The sequence below is a fragment of the Primulina huaijiensis genome, chromosome 13 (genome assembly GCF_012295235.1).
Source record: "Primulina huaijiensis isolate GDHJ02 chromosome 13, ASM1229523v2, whole genome shotgun sequence".
NCBI lineage: Eukaryota > Viridiplantae > Streptophyta > Magnoliopsida > Lamiales > Gesneriaceae > Primulina > Primulina huaijiensis.
This window is the reverse complement of record NC_133318.1, coordinates 18,986,660-19,005,899: the sequence shown is the minus strand read 5'-3', so window position 1 is coordinate 19,005,899 and position 19,240 is coordinate 18,986,660. Positions and strand designations below refer to the sequence as shown.

Below are 19,240 nucleotides of genomic sequence, written 5' to 3'. Positions count from 1 at the left end.
CCTAGAAGAGTCCTAAAGAAGACCGTTCTTCTAGTGTGGGAGCTACCACTTCTATTGTCAGAAAGTTAATAAGTCTCTAAGTTTGCATAAAAATTAAAATAAATGTTTGGAATTGGACGTGTTGTCAGGAGATGTTGTCAACATTTGCGAAAACACTTCATCTGTAAACATATTTCATATTTGTTTGCATGTTTCAATTTTTGTTTCATTTTGTTATTAGGCATAATTAGGACATGCATCTAGACTTCATTGTGAATATTGTTGAACAAAAAAAGATTGAGTATTTCAACAAAGAAAATTCGGTAAAATTCCAGATTTGACTAGAAATCCAATACTTGTGATTTTTGATGTTTTAGTGGTGTTAATTTGATGTGGGTTTCAATTCTGGAAATTATTTTGAAATGATATTGGACGCAATTATCTCAGTAATTTTGGTAAGTGATTACGGGCCAAAGCTGATCTGGTCTAGTACGAGAACTTGGTTGTCCATTCTGAACAAAAAAGGGGAGAAGATGCGACTCAAACTCAAGGGTGAAAGGATCAAATGATACCATCTATCTGATACATTTTTTTGCTTTCTCGTTTCAATGTTCTGATCTGTTATGTTCCCTAATGTTTCTGTTTTCCCTGATGTAATCTTTTTTAATGAACTGTTAATGATTTTTGCAGGTGTTGCCAACACAACGAACAACACCCGTACTAACTTGATTTTATTCAGGGGGAGAAAAATTCTCATATTAAGGGGGAGTTAACTGGAGTTTAACTGAGAAATTGAGTTTGATTTGATTTGATTTTGTCCAGAAAGGCAAAAAGGGGAGATTGAAGGGAAATATATTTTCTTTATTTAATTGATATGATTTCTTATCTTAAATAATTTCCCTAATATTATTCTTCCTTGTTGATTTGATTGCATATAATATTTTGTCTTTCTAGATAATGAGATAATTATGCAAATAATATCATGATATGATTTTGAATAATTAAATATGTTTTGACTTTCTAGATAATATGATATTTAATGAGATCTTGTCTTTCTAATTAATGAGATAAATATGCTAGGATTTTATTCTTGATAATGAGATATTATTGTGATTTGGTATCAATATTTAAAAGAGTTTATTTGTAATTAAACTCTTACTTTCCTTATGATATAGGTTTCCTTGTGGAGATAAAAGTCTACATCTATAAATAAGATATCAAGGACATCATTGAAGCTCTCTCTTCCTCGGTCAATAATTCACACACTTGTGCACGTTCATAATTTCAGAGAAAATCCTATTCAAGAGACGTACTGTGTTTGAAGAGTGGGAATAACGTGTTGCCGTGAATGTTGGGAACATCTGCAGACAACATCTGTGAAGAAGTTGGCTGAAGACCGTTTTCGTGGATTCCCTTTTTGGCATCACGTTTTTAGCTTTCTTGTTTTAATTTTTATTCTGGTTATTTGTTTTTAGAAAGCTTTAATTTCTCAAAGTGTTGAGGAAATTGATTTTCGTGAAAATCACTAGTGATAGGTTTTTTTTGTTAACGATTTGGTTTTCTAGTGATTAATTTTTGCCATAAGGCACCGCACAAGCTAAGTATTTATACTTGTGCATATTTAAACTTGTCCATTTATTTATTTAACGTAAATTTGTGTTACAAAATATAATATTCTGCTGCATGTTGTCCGATATGTTGTAACATCTGACACAACACCTAATTCTGATAAAACACAAATTCGCAATTTTACATCCTAGTCTGATATTTTTATTATTCTGGTATCTGTCGAACAAAATAATCCCTAACACATATTATCATCTATAATTGTATTTTCTCATATCTGAATTGTTTCGAGTAATGTACATATATTTACTAAGTTGTTGAGAACAATAAGAAAAAAATATAAAAATTGGCAAATAGATAGAATTCTATAAGACTCGTCTCCATTCTCAAACTCAAAAATATCCATATCAGATTGTTCATTTATGTAATCTTTTAAAAAAATCTCTTCTGTATCTTCATCATTTTTTTCTAGTTGGGTATCGATTCTCCATCGAGTACGGAGAAAAATTGTTGTCTCTAATTATGATATGACTTGTACCATTTTTGAATTATTTTAGTGAAATATTTTCTTTTACTATTTGAAATAATTTGATGACCTAATTAAATATATTAATTCATGCAATTTAATCTATAATATGAAATATTTCGATTTTTAATAAACCTTTACATAATATAAATTTGGACAATTATTAAAAACTTTTACTTAACAAAACTATTTTAATTTAAAATAAAAAATTGNAATTTGAGCGCCTATGTGAGCGCCTGTCCTACGTGGGTTGTGAAGTTGACTCAATTAATTAGAGTTCTTTCCACCTTCATACGCTCACCAACCCAACAGGGGGGAAATCAAGTTTGAGCCCCTATTTTTCTTCACCTTCGTACGCTCACCAAACCAACAAGGGGGAAATCAAGGTTGAGCTACACCGCCCATCTCCGACGCCACCCAACGCCGAAGGAGCCCCGACTGCCGCACATTTCTGGATGTGACGGAGGGTGCTTAATTTGTCCGACGCCACCCAGCTCCGACTGACGCCACCTAGCGCCGAAGGAGCCCCGACTCACCAAACCCTCCGACTACTTATATCATCGCCGCCCACTGCCGCACATTTCTCCAGAAGTATTTAACAGGTTTGTCTTTAAATTTGGGGCTGTGACGGAGGGTGCTATTCACCATAACTTATACCATCAACATGTTTCTTGTATCTTTTGAATTTCTTCTGTATCCTTTGAATTTCATCCATATGCCCTGCATCTGTTGTGACGGAGGGTGCGTCTCTGCCGTTTGCAAGTTAAGTTTTTTGAATTTCTAGTTGAAATGCCAAAGTAATTAACCCTTCATGATCTTTGGTAAACATTTTCCCTGTAGTCGAAAGGTTGAGCTATGGTGGTGCTTGTGAAGAGTACTGAAAAATTTACGAGAAAAGTCAAAAAAAATTACAAAAATATTATGTGACAAAAAATCCATATTTATTTTCATGGCAGATCTAACTTCTAAGCACATAGAATTTCGTCACAATTTCATTATGAATTCATCAATGGAGAAATTCAATAATTGAATTTTGTTAGCATCGAAGAGCAAATAATTATTTAATAATCAATTATACTAATAATTGATATAATTTTTTTACAGAAATGGAAGGAACTAGTGGAGATGAACAATCATATATACCCCAAGTAGGGGATGATCAGAAGCCAACGATTGGTATGAGATTTGATTCAATAGAGGATACATTCTCATTCTATAACCAATACGCACGAAAATCCGGTTTCAGTGCGAGAATAAGTAACAGCAAGAAAAGTAAGCAAACAAACGAAGTTATTTGGAAAAAATTTGTATGCTTTAAAGAAGGGCAAACAGATGACATTCGATGGAGTAAACAAGCAAAAAATGATCGACCTAGAAAGGAAAGAGCGCGTGGCGAGACTAGAACCGGGTGTAAGTCCAGGCTTTCAATTGTGAAGGAACAAACAGGTCTTGGTTGGGTTGTCAGTACATTCACGGAAAGTCATAATCATCCATTGTCGACTCCTTCAAAGGTACATTTGTTACGCTCACATTGTAGTATTTCTGCATCAAAAAAAGCCCTAAGTCAACAATTTGCAGAAGCCAATGTGCCAACTTGTCAACAAATGAGATTATTTGAGATAGAGTCTGGAGGGCCTGAGCATGTAGGTTGCTTAGAGAGTGATATGAGAAGCTATGAGAAAAGTGTCAGGGATGAGCATAAGGGTATCGATGCAGAGACATTGATTGATTTATTCGAATCTGAGAAAGAAAAGAGTTCAATATTCTTTTTTGATTATGAGACTGGTTCAGACAACATATTTACCAGGTGTTTTTGGGCTGATCCTATGTCAAGGAGAGCATATAATGCCTTTGGTGATGTAGTTGTGTTTGATACGACGTATAACACCAACAAATATGGGATGATTTTCGCACCATTTGTTGGGGTTAATCATCATCATCAAACCATTGTTTTTGGTTGTGGATTCTTGAGTGACGAGAAAACTGAATCTTTTGTTTGGTTGCTTAATAAGTTCTTAGAAGCCATGTGTAAAGGTGCACCAAATTTGATAATTACTGACCAGGATCCTGCCATGTCGAAAGTCATAGCACAAGTTTGGCCTCAAACAGCACACCGTTATTGTCTGTGGCACATACTGAACAAATTCCCAGAAAAATTAAACCCAATGATTTTCCGTGACCATTATCAAATCATAAAGAATGTCATTGTGCATTCTTCAACATCTGATGAATTTGAGAGCTCATGGGAATATGTTATGCATTGTGCTAACTTAGAACATCACGAGTGGCTCTCATTGATGTATGAGTTGCGATATAAGTGGGTGCCAGCTTATTTTAATCATGTATTCTCTGCAGGGATGTCAAGTAGCCAGCGATCTGAAAGTTCAAATGCCTTTTTCAAGAGGTATGTATCTAGCAAAAACTCATTGATGGATTTTATTATCCGTTTCAATAAGGCACTCCGACACCAAAGACACAATGAGTTAGTTGCAGATCATGTTGATATGAATGAGCGTCCCAAGATTCAGTCAAACTGGCCAATGGAATCTCAGATGGTTAATGTGTACACGAAGAAGAAATGGTTGGAGTTTCAAAAGGAAATCAGTCAGAGTCATGGTTATTACGTGCAACCAGAATCTGTGGGAACTGAGTTTGGGGTTTACAAGGTGATGAATTTCCAAGGTTCTTCTTTGAAACCAAGAATGCTTACTCATGCCATTCAAGGAGATTATATATCTTGCAGTTGTATGAAATTTCAGTTTGAGGGAATCCCGTGCAGGCATATGTTAGCATTTTTTTGTATAAATCAAGTTTTTCATTTGCCTGATAAGTACATTCTAAAACGTTGGACTCAAGATGCCAAAAATGTTGCATTATTTCCTATGGACGAGCAAAATGTGATGGACGACCCAAAAAGGTGTTTGATGTCAAGACATTTGAGGTTATCCTACAAATCTTCTGCATTAGTTGATGTTGCATCGTTGACTGTTGAGGGAACAAACTTCTTGTATGCACAATTTGATTATATTGGCAGTAAAATGAAGGAGATGAATATTGATACAACATTAAGCGGTGGAAGTCAAAGTAGAAGAGCCACAGACGGGACCATTGGTATCATTAATCCGTCTGATATCAGAACAAAAGGGTGTGGGAAGAGATTAAAATCGTCGAAGGAGAAGTCGACCTCAAAGGGAAGACTGTGTCGTGGATGTGGGCTTCGAGGTGTGCTACATGACAAGCGCAACTGTCCAAATTTGCAAGACGGGTCTGTGTTGATCACCAGTGTTTATTTTAAGTGTTTTAGTTTCAAACTAAATAATTTCATTATTGGTTAACATTACTAACCATGTTCAACATTATCCAGGTCAAATATTAATATTCAAAACCAAGATGACAGCGCAGATGAAGATGATTTTGGATCGATAGATGGTACATTAATTAGTTTAAAATATGTGGTTTGCCCGATGATAGTAATTTTAAAGGCGTTGGTTTTTTTTTCTTTTTTGTAGGTTCTAATAACTGGAATTAATATATGTTCTCTACATGCAAGTGGTGCAATACTGCAGTGAAACTTCTTACCACAATAATTTACTGCTACTGGAATAATAATTTACTATTGCCAATGAACCACAATATGTCTACTCATCGTCACTAAATTGTAGAGCTTTCAAGTTTTCTTGTAACAGTTCCAAATTCTTCTTCATCTCATCCAAGTTTTGTTCTATCTCCTGCAACTTCTTTCCTCTTTCAGACTGCGAAACTTTAGCACTTGAATTGGAATTTACTTTTGAACTTGAACTTGCACTTGCACTCGTACATGAGCTTTCATTTCCAGTAGATTGTTTGGCCACAAATGTTTGATAAGCTCTTTCGGCCTCCTCTCTATTTTTGAAAGACTGGTGGATAGCACCCTTATGTCCGTTAACTTTAGAAGATGCTTCTGCCCACGTGTTATAAACACCTGGTTCACGGCCAACAAATACAACATATGTTTTCCTCTATATTGTTAAAAAAACACAAACACCTTATAATCATGTATTAATAAAATATCCAAACAGAAAATGAATGAAATATCCAAGAATTAAGAAACCTGCAATACATCCAAGAATTCATCACCAATAATTACAATACGTAGTATGATTAAAAAATAAGCTTTCCTTCCACTTCCAAACAACTTGAAACAACTTCCCACCTCTCAATTATCACGTGTTTCAAGCTACGATGAATAAGAATATAACAAGTAAACAAGACCAACACAAAACCCACAAACATTACTGCATAAAATTCACTAGATAAGGACACATATCATTAGCTAATTATGTACCAACATAAAGTTGATAAAATTCACAATTGACAGAACACACCCCATATTACTGCATAAAATGCATTAATACTTGGTAATTATACATGAAATTCAAACAATTGGCATCTATTTAGTAGATTGACAGAACCCACAAATGAAATTATACATAAAATTCACAATTGACAAAAAACACACATATTACTGCAACAAGAACAAACCAACGAAATTTCTCATTATTAAAAATAATGAGAATATATCGAAAATCCTTAATGCTCTGCAGACAACAAAAATCCATGGAAAAACATGAATCGGAACTTTCTGAACTCGATTCTTGTGTTTTATTGCGAGTTAGCAAGCTTGATTATACCAATTTTTACAAAAGAGAGATTTATCATACCATAATTTTCTTTTGCTTCGAAGATAAATTGTGTGAGTGCACAGTGGAACGTCGTGAATGGATCGTCTACAGGAACTGTCTCCTNTATATATATCTCGACATTAAACATAGATCTTCAATTATATTTAAATTCTCACAAAGTGTACAGTACTTTTTTTTTTAAATAAGTAAATTATAGTGTTTGATACCCCATGGATGGGTCCAGTACTCCTGGTCCATCCCTAGTCCAAATAGAAGACAGGCCCAACAAGGGCCCATGTATTCTCCTATAAATACCAGGTTTGAGTGTCTAATCGTGGATTCAATATTATATTATTTTCAACAGCGCCTTAGCTGTTCCCCCATATATCCTCAGTCTCTGACTTTAGCGTCGGAGGGGCTACGCCAGGACACCCTCCTGGCCCCCTTCTAACGGTCGTATTCTTAATTTCAGGCTCAGGGTAATCTTAAAGCTTGCGTCTGAACTAGTGACGTTCGCTGGGATCGGACCCTAAATCTCCCGTGAATATCAGTGTTGAATATTATGTTAATCACACACTGATATGAGTATACATATTCTTAGTCACTGTTTGGTATCCTCAATCAATTTCTCATGTATGATATGCTATTCGGTTCATTTTGTGAAATAAACAAGTTTTATGATTAATATTTATTATATCCAAACCAAACATCACACAAAATCAAATAATCTACGTACTTCAATTATTGTTCGATTTTATAATTATTTTATCATACACACTAAACTTTAGATGTCTTCCACGATAAAAGCACAACATAAAATACTAGAAAAGTCAGAGGACCAATTTATAAATATCAAAGTATTCTCCGTAACCCGGAGGCCGGAGGCCAGCACAGGCGTAGGTAGGCAAAGCACCAGACTCTCCAGCTAAACTAACGTTTCCGTTTCCATTTTGTGGCCGGACAAGTAAGCATAAGCTGCGCATACCCGGCGTACTTTAGCTTCCGTATTGAATTTTCTCCGCAAACGACCATGATCGCTGTGGTAATTGCAAATATGCTTCCATTATCTTAATTACTCAATCCAGTCCAAATCTGTGAGATGTGTTTGTTACTTTTTTAACGGGAAATTAACTTGTTTCTTCCCATGTTAAATCGGTGTAATGCGCAGCAGAGAAGTGGATCGGATTCGATGTCGCCTAGCTCCAGATCCCCATCAGGTCCGTATTTGACTGTATCGGTTTCCGATCCGGCTAAAATGGGGAGCGGAGTTCAGGCCTACATCTCCTACAAAGTTATTACCAAGGTAGTGATTATCGGTTTCTGCATGTGTAGATTACGTATGGTTTCGCTTGCGCGTGCATGTTACATGTATAATCTACAAACTTTGGTTCGATTGGTGGATTAGGGCTTGACTGCAGTCGGGCTATCCAACTTGTTGAGCGGTGTTAATAGTCTTTCTTGATGATCTTTGTCGTTGTTGTAGATAGAGAGGGTATTTAGTGTTCTGTTCTCCGTACGGTGTTTAATTAATGCACCAGTAAAAAATGCATGGAGAGGAATAATAGCAATCACCACAAATTTGACGGTGTTTAGCTAGGTTGAATTCCAACATAAGGAGCTTGGTTTTGATAATGAAGACCTTAATTTGTAATTTCAGGGAGTTAGTTTTCGGTTGGAAGATTTTAGGTTTGCTCACGAATTCTCCAATATTCATTTCATAAGCTTCCCTTTCATCAAGCACGACAATGTAGATTCTTTTGCAATTCACAATGCTTACTGATTCTGTCATCAGCAAGCACAATAGTAGTTCTCAGCTACTACAAAATCACAATCACTTAAGAACGGACTTACTCGGGGTGGAATATGAGTACGACAGGATTATACATGCATTCTGGGAAAAAAATTGAGAAGATAGGATGATGCTGAAAGGATGAAGTGGTTCTTGAAACTGAATGTCAGGGTTAAATGTAAACATGTGACACAAGCCTTGATCTTTAGAAGTCGCAACTGCGAGCTTTAATTTTTATTGGCTGCCAATGCGTAGGACATAAATCATAGTGGAATTTGAAAAAGGACAGATTTTTACTCGACAAAACATGTGAACTTACCTATAAACCAACTCCAGTTGTAGTTTATATAATATACCATATTGTGTTGATTTTAATAAAGTAACTTTGGGAAATAACTGCATGTGTTTAATTTTTGAAATACGCTCTTGTCACTACAGCGTTGCTTCTAAAAAATTGAAGATTTGTGTTGTGGAGGTTTTCATACTGTTGTCCTTTGTTTTTGGTGAAACAATGGTATATTTGTAGCAATAACAGACTTTTGTATTTTTTTCCATCTTACACCAACTCATTTCGTAATACCTTGTTTGAAGTTAGATCTTTGCATCAATGATAAACTAACATTATTGCAACTTGATTTGCAGACAAATTTTCCCGAATATGATGGACCTGAGAAAATTGTTATTCGACGATATAGTGATTTTGTTTGGTTAAAAGACCGCCTTTTTGAAAAGTACAAGGGTGTCTTCATCCCTCCTCTTCCGGAGAAGAGCACTGTAGGTAATATATTGAAGCATTTCATTCATCACTACCAGCAGTTGTTGAGCTACTTTGTATATCCAACTCGTGACACATTCTTTCTTCACAATATGAGACTCTAAACAAGCCAAAAGGTGTTATTCTGTCAATTGTTTGGTTCATACCTATAAATCTGTTATGTTGTTTTACCTGGTTTTACTAAATGTTATGGTAAAAAATTGCCTGTGGTCCAATGATTATATATGCAAAATATTATTGCGTTAAGTAGGATTAGTATATATCTATTTTATATATAATTCAATTCTCTCTATTATAATAGCCAATAAATAGGTGATACCTTTGCATGATTTTTTGCATTTTTTCAGCATTGTGAAACTTTATTTTTGTATTTTATATATGTTTGTTGCATGCAGAGAAGTTCAGATTTAGTGCAGAGTTTATTGAAATGAGACGTCAAGCGCTACACGTGTTTGTCAACCGGATAGCAGCACATCGTGAGCTTCAGCAGAGTGAGGATTTAAGAATCTTTTTACAGGCAGATGAACAGGTTATTCGATTAATGGAACTTTCTTTTAATATGTAAAATATTGAATTGGAAATCTGAATTTGTGGTTACTACATCTGAGAGAATCAAATTCTTGAAAGATCGTGTATTGGGGATATCCAAGGTTGTCTTTTTTGTCTGATTACAAATAAGCTTGTTATTTTTGCTCCGTGATCTTGTTCTTCATCTGACTGTATATTATTACTTTTGTTTATCTGCAGACTATGGAAAGAGCAAGATCACAGGAAACCGGCATTTTTAAGAAGAAGCCAACAGATTTTATGCAAATTTTCAAGGTGCTTTGTTTAAACAATAAAAATTGAATTTAAACATGGTTGGAGCAACCAGACAGAAAAGGATGCCGTTTGGAGTTATGTGATCTTATCCTGTGCAGAGATTTTAGCTTCCTTCATTGCAATTCTTCATGTGATTTTTGTTTGATAATAATTAAAATCTTAATATGCTTAATTTTCTGTCTTTATCTTCAATGTTTCCCTCTTGGAGAAGAACGGATAATGTTTGTTGTTGTCATGTGCTTTTACCTACTAGAATGCCTTTTAGTTGATTGCAATATGATGTTTCTATCTGGATCTTGGTTGTCTGGTACATATCTAGAAGATTTAAGGTTTTATGCTGCTCTTGTCCAGATCAACAATAATTATTAATCTTCAGCCCCATGGATGGTACTGTGTTGGCCAAGGGCTAAAGTGGTTTTCTTGACAGTGGTCACCTTTTTCAATTTTGACAGGATGTACAATCTAAAGTGAGTGATGTTGTACTTGGAAAGGAGAAACCAGTTGAAGAATCTAATCCAGAGTATGAAAAACTGAAGAATTACGTATTTCAGCTTGAAGACCAGTTAGCTGAAACCCAAAAGCATGCATACCGTCTAGTAAAGAGGCATAGAGGTTTTTATTTTTGTTAGACCAGACTTTGAATACTTGGTTATTTGATGGTTTAGTCCGTGTGATGGAAAGCTTGTGTATTATTGCAGAGTTGGGACAGTTCTTGTCTGATTTTGGGAAGGCATTCAAGCTACTAGGAGACTGCGAAGGAAATGGGCTTGGTAAATCATTTTCTGAATTTGGGGCAAAATCAGAGATATTATCGATTAAGCTGCAGAGAGAGGTTTGGTCTGATTTGTTGTAATATTTCTTGTATTCAGGAGATACTCTAAATTAATGGATTTTACTGTGACATGCCTATTTCGTTCTGTTATTAGGCTCAGCATCTCTTGATGAATTTTGAAGAACCTTTAAAAGATTATGTTCGAGCAGTGCAGTCTATAAAGGTGGCTTCTTAGTCTTCTCAATATTTAATTTTTAGTCTTATGGGTGATGGAACGTATGTGCTGTATGTTATAATCGTTTTTTTAAAACTTAATTTTAATCTTTAACAATAAAATTCCTTGGAAAATGAGACGATGGAACAAGGAGGTGCTAAGTATTTCTCAAAGGGCAAAAATAACATTATTATTCATGGCATTTGCAATGTGCATCAAGTACTTGTCATCAAGCTCGTTGAAGTAAATAAAAACATTTTCTACATCACGTCATTGGTATGATTAATTTTTTTTTTGGTTTTTTTTTTAAAAAATTGGCTCTGGTATTCCTGGGACAGGCAACTATGACAGAGAGAGCAAATGCTTTCCGGCACCATTGTCAACTAGCTGAGGCAATCAAGTTTAAGGAAATAGATATGTATGGTCCCTGAAATCCGTGCTTTACCTTTTCCTTTTATGTGATGGACCCTTGAATTATGCTATCGTACCAGAGAGCCCTTTGCTTCATAAATCAGTAGAAAGTATTTGCTTTGACTGAGTCCAAAAATTTTAAAGTTGATGAGTTACTTAATGTCAAATGTAGCTGAATTTTCTCCTTTTATAATCAATACTTACATTCCTTTTTTTTTTTTTCTGTATTTTACTTTTACTAAAGTTGTTTGTTGATTTAAACATTGTTTTCTTCTGTTTTACCATTGGAGTATTGCCATGTAAATCAAGGTCAAGACCCTTTTTTCATGTCATGACTAACAAGAGGAATCGTATCCTAGTCCAAACTATTTTATGTTCTCCAAATTCAGCATGGTGGAACCATTGAATATTCTCCAAATTAAGTGTGGTCAAATGCGGTCGCTGAAATTCTAGATTCAACATTATTTTACCATTATTTGACTATTATTGAAGTACATTTGGGTGAATTTTATTCATTTTTTAATGTAGAAATGGGTCGTGTTTGTATCATCCTTTTGGTATTAAGACCTTTAGTTGTCATCAATCTGTATCTATCGTGTATGTGTATATTTGGTGTGCAGGAACAAGCTCAGACTAACAAGATCGGAGAAATTGATGGAAGCAGAGCGTGAATACGAGCAGGTTGGTGATATTTCTCTGTGATTTTCTTGTTTCTTTCTAGACTCTATGCCGTATAGCTTATATTCAACTCCCTGCCCCAGCTGAAAGCTGATGGTGTAGAGGCAACAGGAAAATTCGAAAGAATTGTGAGGACTATGAACGAAGAAATTGTTCGGTTTCAAGAACAAAAAACCTTAGACATGGGTCTGGCATTCCATGAATTCGCCAAGGGTCAGGCAAGCCTGGCTAATGGTATCGCTGATGGCTGGCGAAGCCTTCTGCCCAAGCTCGAATCTCTCTCGTCTTCCTAATGTTAAATCCTGGATTGTTATAGAAGAGTGTTCACTTCAAAGACGAGCTCGAGACTGGCTTGTATCAGCGGGTGGATGATTTTTCTGGCAGTTTTATTACCACCATTTGTAGGTTTTCAGGTTGATACTGTACAGGCTCTATGCTAATTGGAAATCCGAAACCCTTTTTTTTATCTTGTATCTTAAAGATCAACTTAGTGTATCAGACAATTTTGTTACTATTTATTTTTTTAGAAAAATAATTGTGCCAGAGAAAAAGCCGATTATTAATGCATGTAGTATTGATTGAATCTCATCTTATCTATCTATTATATTAAAATTGAATATCACTAATTTGCAATTAATTTGATGAAATCTTATTTTAACATACAAAAATACCTTTAAATAGCATTTTGAACTCTACTCAAAATCTCTATTGGATGTATTCAATATAAGAAATTTAATAAATTTTAATGACTATTGTAGATTTTAAAAGTCTACTTGTCAATCAAGATTTTTGAATACTGTATAGAAGTATAGTGATATTCAAAATAGATTTTATAGAGTTTTAAAAAATCAAGAGATATTCTACATTGACTTTTAAAAACTCTATAAAGTCTAAATGTGTTAGAAAATTTAATAACTTCATAGAATTAATTAAAATACAAATATTAAATACTAAAGTACAACTATAAATTGTCAAAATTGTATTTGGTTAAACCCAAAGTTTTGGACAGATTGTTAAAACTCTTAATTCATACACAAGCTCTTATCTCACATCACTTTTCTTCTTCTCTCATCTGTCTATGTCACTCTATCTCTCAAAATGTATCTCTATATACAATTTTTTCCTTTTTATATTTTTCATTTTTTATTTATTGCTCATTTAATAATTTTTATTTTACTATCATAAGAAATTTTGAATTCTAAAATTGATTTTATGGTTTTTAGTTTATGATTTTTACAAATGAATATAATATACAATAATAATAAAAGATAATTCAAAAAAATAACGTAATTTAATTTTTAATAGTTGAATAGTCTCGCAACAAGCATGATAAAAAATATTATAAAAAATTAATATTTTAAGATATTCCGGATGAAAACATGATCGATGGATGTAACGGTTTGAGGTCAGTTTATGGCAACTTTTATGCCTCGAAATCGTTTTTTTACCTATGCAAGAGTCGACGAATCTTGTGGGGTTGGGCTAACGAGTCAGATACTACTGAAAACGATGTGAAGAAGGATTGGGCCGGCATCCAGGTATTATTATGCATACCTCTGTCAAAAGCAATAGCTCATATTTCTTGCTTTCATATATACTTAAACGAACCTCATTCTTTTCTACTATGGTTTCAGCTTATCCCTCGTACAATAGTGATGGATCTCAATGGGAAGCAATTGCTTCAATGGCCTGTTGAAGAACTTGAGACTGTGAGAAGAAATATGGTGAAATTGAGCAACAAGGAACTCGTGAAAGGGCATATGGTTGAAATCAAAGGAATAACAGCCGCGCATGTACTCTTTTTCCTCAAGTATAGGATAAAAGAAAAAACCTTTCATTCAATAACAATCTAGACTAATTTTGCATGGTTCGATGAAAATGACAGGCTGATGTTGAAGCGAGCTTTTCATTCGATAGCTTGGAGAAGGCTGAGCCATTTGATCCAATCTGGAACAGATACGATGCACAAATACTTTGTGGTCAAAAGGATTCCACTGTTGAAGGTTGGTTAGGAAAAAGGATTCCACTGTTGAAGGTTGGTTAGGACCATTCGGGCTCGTCACCTTGGGCGCTTCTGTGAACTTAGAAGAGTACGCACCCGTTTTCTTCCGAGTTTTCAAGGCTCAAGACAAGCATCTTGTTCTCTTGTGCTCAGATGCATCAAGGTTAGACCCTCATGCTTATAGCATCTTGTGTGCAAACAACCAAGTTTTCCACTACCATCTCAATAACTTTTTTCTTCCATAACCTTGCATAGGTCTACCTTAATGGACGGTATTTCGAAGTCAAAAACCGGGATCAATGCATCCCGACCTTCATTTGCAGGATTTGTAGACGTGGACCTGACAGAAAATAAAATTTCCCTCAGGAGTATGGTGTGAAGATATTCATATAATACATTGGTTGGTATATTTAACCTTTCATTTTTCGGGAATACATATATTGATCTTTGTTATTTCTTTCAGATCAATAATTCTGCGGTGGAGAGTTCCGGGGCTAGAGGGAAGACTTGCATTACATCAAGGGTTTATCCAACTCTGGCAACATACAACAACGCACACTTGTTTGTATTCAATAATGGCACTGAACTTGTCAAAATCGACAGCTTGAATGACTGGAGCATGAGCAAGCCTCTCTGTATGACTGGAGCAAGAGCAAGCCTAGCTCTCTGTATGACTAGAGCATGAGCAAGCCTCTCTAGTACGGTTTCCGCGCCAAATACAACATCTATCTCCAACTCATTTCAAAAAATTTTAAACTAAAAAGTATATTCGTAAATTCTTCCTTTTATTTTACCTAAATTATTTCTTATCTTTTGTTTAATATCTATTTATAAATTTAACAATATAATTATAATTAGTGTTATTATTATAATTATAATAAATTATATATAATACGAATTAATGTGAGTAATTTATTATTAAAATTGATTAATAACTTGAATATTTCTGAAATATTTTTTTACTCTTCCCCAAAAGCCTTTTTTTTTGTTTAGCAATCTTTGGTAATTTTCTGATTTTCCTTTATGATTCATGGTTATGACTCAGGATTGAATGGAACGCACACTGACTCAAGATGGATACATAAAAAAATCCAACTAATAATCATCGATCTAATTAATTTCAATCGTGTTTGAGCTCGATTGCGTTACGATCATTAGCAAGCTTCTGTTCCTCCTCATATCGGGCGCTGCTGCGGGCAAAGAACTTGTCGTCCAACCACTTGCCAATGTCGGAGAATACAATGTCAAGATTCTCCGGCAATTCGCCATAGGACAAAGAATGCCACATGCCGGGATACAACTTGAATGTCTTGTCCGAAGACCGGGCCGATTCGTACAAGAGCTTGCTCACGGATGGATCCGTCACCTTATCTTCTTCTCCATGTAGAACAATGAATGACATAGAAACCTGTTTCAAAGATATACAAGAAACAATAAAATTCAAAAACCCATTAACTCTAAGTGTGGAGATTAAATCAAAAGTGGTAAGTAAATAAATAAATAAATAAAGGTATCGTAATATATTTCAAAATTAAAGAACAAAGGAAGCCACCTCAGCAAGCCATTTCTCCAAATCCGTACTGACTGTAAATAGTTGGTAGCTAGTTTGTAAACGTGGTCGGCCTTTGTACGTGTATGGGTTGGACCTCACCTGTTCAAACATTTTAATAATTATATAAAAAAATATATATTTTAAAGTAAAATTTACTTGGGTAGTTTTAAATTGACCTCTTTTACCACTTGGGGATCCCTGAAGGCAGCATCGACAATGTCTGGAGTTGGGGTGATTTTCCAACTGGGGATTACTCTGGCCAGAGAAGACAGTACTTTGATAACCAATGGGCTTGGCCTCATTTCTTCCGCAATCTATATGCGTCAATCATCAAATTTTAATCATTGTGATTTGCATGAAACGTTTTTTTTAAGATCTCGATCGAGAAATTATTTGTTTCTTTAAATATGTCATATATTCGTGAAAAATATTGTATCTCGAATTAAATGACATTTATAACCTTATTTTCTAAAACTAGTAGAATATATATTTTGTAACGTATGCAATGAAACGATGACACACCTTACACATTGGGGCAATGAGGACGCCACCATCCCAATACTCAGGCTTCTTCCTGTGTAAACGTAGCACCATGGCCCCTCCCATTGATTCTCCCATTAATATTCTCATCTTTTTTCTATTCTCTTTCTTTTCTGCCAAAACAATGTTTCACGTCTTTGTATTATAGAGATGAGATGAGTTGATCTGATCTATATTTAGAATAAAAACAATATTTTTTACATGAAAAAATAATATTTTTTCATGAATTGAATTAGATTGGAGATCTGAAATCTAACACATGGAATTATCTCAAAATAATTTTGTGAAATAATTAATAAACTTCAAGTAAATAAAATAAAATAAAATAAAATTAACAACTAATTATTAGTCAAATCAACATAACCTAATCGCACGCCGGCCCCCACACATTAAGGGATTCGCTAAATCTTTTAATATTTTCTTGCTTCTCAGATCATAATACTTTTTTTAATTCCGACGACACCAATAATGACAGTTTAAGTTAATTAAATACTTTTAATGTCCTAATGAACTTCGATGACAACTCAACTAGAACATGATAGTTTCCCACGTGCATAATTCTTTTTTCTGGAATACCCGTCTAGAAGCCGACCATGTTCGTCTTGAAAATAAATTTAGATATGAATCGAATAATATTTGAAATGATCAAACTATCCCGATAAAAAGAGACAGTCAATTTTGGATCAAAATTTATGACTTAGCATTATTTTTAAATACACACAAGATGATTACCAGAGATATTTGTGAAGTGCTCGGAGAGATCATCAACAAGATCGTCGAAATTGGAGATTAATCCCAGTAAACCAGATGACTTTCCATGGCCTTCGCAATCGATACCATGTACCTCGTATCCCGCTTTCACCAGTCGGGTGGCGCATCCTGTTCGAATGAAAATCAAAATCCGTCAATCAGATTGAGTCGGATTAAATTTCGTTTCGAACTAAATAAGATAATATAGTTTTGAGATAATATGTGACCTCTCATCGAGATGCTGCACTCCATGGCATATCCATGGCACAAGAAAATCAGAGCTTTTGGCTCTTCGTTTGCAGGTAACCATCTGCACGTGAAAAGCTTCACTCCTCTCGAATTCACGATAAATTCCTGTCGAATATATAAACAAAAACCCAAGTCAGGCTATATATATATATATTCATACAATAGCTGTGTGCGTGGTAAACTTGAAAAAAAGACATGAATAACAGCGTTCACCTCCTCATATTTGAAACTGTCCATTTGATTCTCCTGCAAGAAACAACAATCTTAATCAAAACTGGACTTTTCCGGCGGATAAAATAGGTAAAATCCAGAAAACAATGAAGGGATCAAATGGAATTAAGATTCATACCATTGGATTAAAATAGATTATTGGAACAAGATGTTAAAAAAGATGATCAAAGATTTTGACCAAGAACCTTGTATAGTATAGTATTTCAAGAAAATATGATTGGGGTTCTTATATTTTATATTCTTGTGGTGTACTAGTGGGCTAGAATATGAAGGGGATAAGGGATTGGATTTGAAGAATTGATCATGTATGGATATCTATTTATTCAAGATTACTCGTTCATGATTGACTCGTTGTATTGTCTATTTATGAAAGAACACTCATCCTTTGTGAATTTTGGTGGGGTTAATTAGTTCTTCAATTGCTCGGACTTTCCTTCATTGACTCGGTATTAAACGCAAATGGGCTTATTACTTTTGAATTGGATGATCATGACGTGGAATTTGTTTTGTCGAGTGTGATAAATATCTTTGGATAATACAGAGATTTAAATTTGATATCAGAAAAAACGACATGTTAAAAAATAGAATGGGTATTTTGTGAGACGGTCTCACGAATATTTATCTGTGAGACGGATCAACTCTATCGATATTCACAATAAAAAATAATATTCTTAGCATAAAAAGTAATTTTTTTCATAGATGACCCAAATAAGAGATCAGTCTCACAAAATACGACTCGTGAGACCGTCTCCCACAATTTTTTGCCTAAAAAAGATTATCAAAGAGTTTTAAAATGTGTTGATTTAATACAGCGATGGTTCAACATCGTTTTTTTCGTGCAAGTTTTTATTCTAATTTTCGATTTAAATTCTTCCTTCTCGAACTTTTAAACTCTTCGGTCCAAATCAGCAACAATTATAAGCACCAATTGCTATTTTCTCTTTGACACAATATTACAGAGTAAGTTAACATTCACGAAAATTCACGTGATACGATTTATGAATAAAATAGATTTTTTATTTAGATCTATTATAAAAAAATATATTATTTTTTATATTAAAATTTTATTTTTTTCATTGTAAATAAGTAGAAGATAGATTTGAGTTTTTTTAATTAACTCATTTAATAATAAAAATAAAATTGAAATCTTAAATTTCAAATGACTTTATCCAAATGTAATCTTGATGTTGTGTTTGGGAAGAATTATTTTAAATCTATGAATTTCGATTATAGTTTTATTGTTTAATTACAATGAAATAATAGATCAAATTTTAAATTGACAAGTTATTTATTTACATTTGAAGTATACGAAGTTGAAATCCATCAATCCAATTATCCAAATGCAATAAATTTATATTACTTTTTTTCATTAAAGTTTTAGTTGTTTTAGAAGGATGATATTGATTCATGCATCGTAATTTTGATCGTTCCAAAGCAGGAACATAGTTGTGTGATTGAGTCAAGATTGAAAGCAAGAGGTTGTCATGTTTGTCACTTTGTTGGCATGATTACATGAATTTTTTTGGACAAGATCAATTTGTTTCCTTGATAGTTTTAGATGGAGACAAAAACAAAAGTTGCAATGATACATTGATAGAGGAGAAGACGAGGATATTTTGTTTCATTTATATTCCATGGATTCAGTAAAGCTTCCCAAAGTTTATACTCCCTCAGTTCACTTCGTTACCGTTTGCGGAAGCGGTACTTCCTTTCTCAAATCAAG

At 34.2% G+C, this 19,240-nt stretch overlaps 4 protein-coding genes across 6 annotated transcripts; 3 read left to right on the top strand and 1 right to left on the bottom strand.

Annotated features, from left to right (window-relative positions):
* The first annotated feature begins 3,177 nt into the window (after positions 1-3,177).
* On the top strand, positions 3,178-5,600 carry LOC140991309 (protein FAR1-RELATED SEQUENCE 5-like). The gene is made up of 3 exons (XM_073461224.1): positions 3,178-5,336; positions 5,436-5,500; positions 5,581-5,600. Exons 1-3 carry the CDS (start codon positions 3,178-3,180, stop codon positions 5,598-5,600), a joined length of 2,244 nt encoding a protein of 747 aa, XP_073317325.1.
* A 1,967-nt stretch (positions 5,601-7,567) lies between these two features.
* Positions 7,568-12,755, top strand: LOC140956274 (sorting nexin 1-like). Of its 3 annotated transcripts, none has more exons than XM_073412982.1 (11): positions 7,568-7,774; positions 7,901-8,035; positions 9,164-9,299; positions 9,692-9,825; positions 10,044-10,118; positions 10,571-10,730; positions 10,817-10,950; positions 11,045-11,113; positions 11,443-11,522; positions 12,136-12,196; positions 12,277-12,755. In XM_073412982.1, exons 1-11 carry the CDS (start codon positions 7,763-7,765, stop codon positions 12,484-12,486), a joined length of 1,206 nt encoding a protein of 401 aa, XP_073269083.1. In that variant the 5' UTR covers positions 7,568-7,762; the 3' UTR covers positions 12,487-12,755. The 3 variants fall into 3 exon arrangements, with proteins under 3 accessions (XP_073269083.1, XP_073269084.1, XP_073269082.1); XM_073412983.1 differs by having other exon boundaries at positions 7,579-7,774; positions 7,904-8,035; XM_073412981.1 differs by lacking the exon at positions 7,568-7,774 and having other exon boundaries at positions 7,862-8,035.
* An 817-nt stretch (positions 12,756-13,572) lies between these two features.
* LOC140991308 (beta-fructofuranosidase, insoluble isoenzyme 1-like) lies at positions 13,573-14,899 on the top strand. Its single transcript, XM_073461223.1, has 5 exons — positions 13,573-13,731; positions 13,828-14,042; positions 14,197-14,358; positions 14,451-14,546; positions 14,577-14,899. The coding sequence occupies exons 1-5, from the start codon at positions 13,573-13,575 to the stop codon at positions 14,878-14,880; spliced, it is 936 nt and encodes a 311-aa protein (XP_073317324.1). The 3' UTR covers positions 14,881-14,899.
* A 376-nt stretch (positions 14,900-15,275) lies between these two features.
* On the bottom strand, positions 15,276-17,812 carry LOC140991009 (caffeoylshikimate esterase-like). Its single transcript, XM_073460911.1, has 8 exons — positions 17,636-17,812; positions 17,500-17,532; positions 17,265-17,391; positions 17,020-17,166; positions 16,270-16,400; positions 15,924-16,061; positions 15,748-15,846; positions 15,276-15,603 (listed from the first exon to the last, which is right to left on the bottom strand). Exons 1-8 carry the CDS (start codon positions 17,636-17,638, stop codon positions 15,316-15,318), a joined length of 966 nt encoding a protein of 321 aa, XP_073317012.1. The 5' UTR covers positions 17,639-17,812; the 3' UTR covers positions 15,276-15,315.
* Between the last annotated feature and the right edge of the window lie 1,428 nt (positions 17,813-19,240).

What these genes read in the sequence shown, in the direction of transcription:
- LOC140991309 (XM_073461224.1), top strand. Translation starts at nt 3,178, where the DNA reads ATGGAAGGAACTAGTGGAGATGAACAATCATATATACCCCAAGTAGGG. An exon ending in TGTCCAAATTTGCAAGACGG is followed by an intron (nt 5,337 to 5,435) that starts GTCTGTGTTGAT and finishes AACATTATCCAG; the next exon opens with GTCAAATATTAATATTCAAA. An exon ending in TGATTTTGGATCGATAGATG is followed by an intron (nt 5,501 to 5,580) that starts GTACATTAATTA and finishes TCTTTTTTGTAG; the next exon opens with GTTCTAATAACTGGAATTAA.
- LOC140956274 (XM_073412981.1), top strand. Translation starts at nt 7,877, where the DNA reads ATGTTAAATCGGTGTAATGCGCAGCAGAGAAGTGGATCGGATTCGATG. An exon ending in TTTTACAGGCAGATGAACAG is followed by an intron (nt 9,826 to 10,043) that starts GTTATTCGATTA and finishes GTTTATCTGCAG; the next exon opens with ACTATGGAAAGAGCAAGATC. An exon ending in AAGTTTAAGGAAATAGATAT is followed by an intron (nt 11,523 to 12,135) that starts GTATGGTCCCTG and finishes TTTGGTGTGCAG; the next exon opens with GAACAAGCTCAGACTAACAA.
- LOC140991308 (XM_073461223.1), top strand. Translation starts at nt 13,573, where the DNA reads ATGATCGATGGATGTAACGGTTTGAGGTCAGTTTATGGCAACTTTTAT. An exon ending in ACCTTTCATTCAATAACAAT is followed by an intron (nt 14,043 to 14,196) that starts CTAGACTAATTT and finishes CCACTGTTGAAG; the next exon opens with GTTGGTTAGGAAAAAGGATT. An exon ending in TTGTGCTCAGATGCATCAAG is followed by an intron (nt 14,359 to 14,450) that starts GTTAGACCCTCA and finishes AACCTTGCATAG; the next exon opens with GTCTACCTTAATGGACGGTA.
- LOC140991009 (XM_073460911.1), bottom strand. An exon ending in ACAGTTTCAAATATGAGGAG is followed by an intron (nt 17,392 to 17,499) that starts GTGAACGCTGTT and finishes TATATTCGACAG; the next exon opens with GAATTTATCGTGAATTCGAG. An exon ending in TGGAGAAATGGCTTGCTGAG is followed by an intron (nt 15,604 to 15,747) that starts GTGGCTTCCTTT and finishes TCTTTGAAACAG; the next exon opens with GTTTCTATGTCATTCATTGT.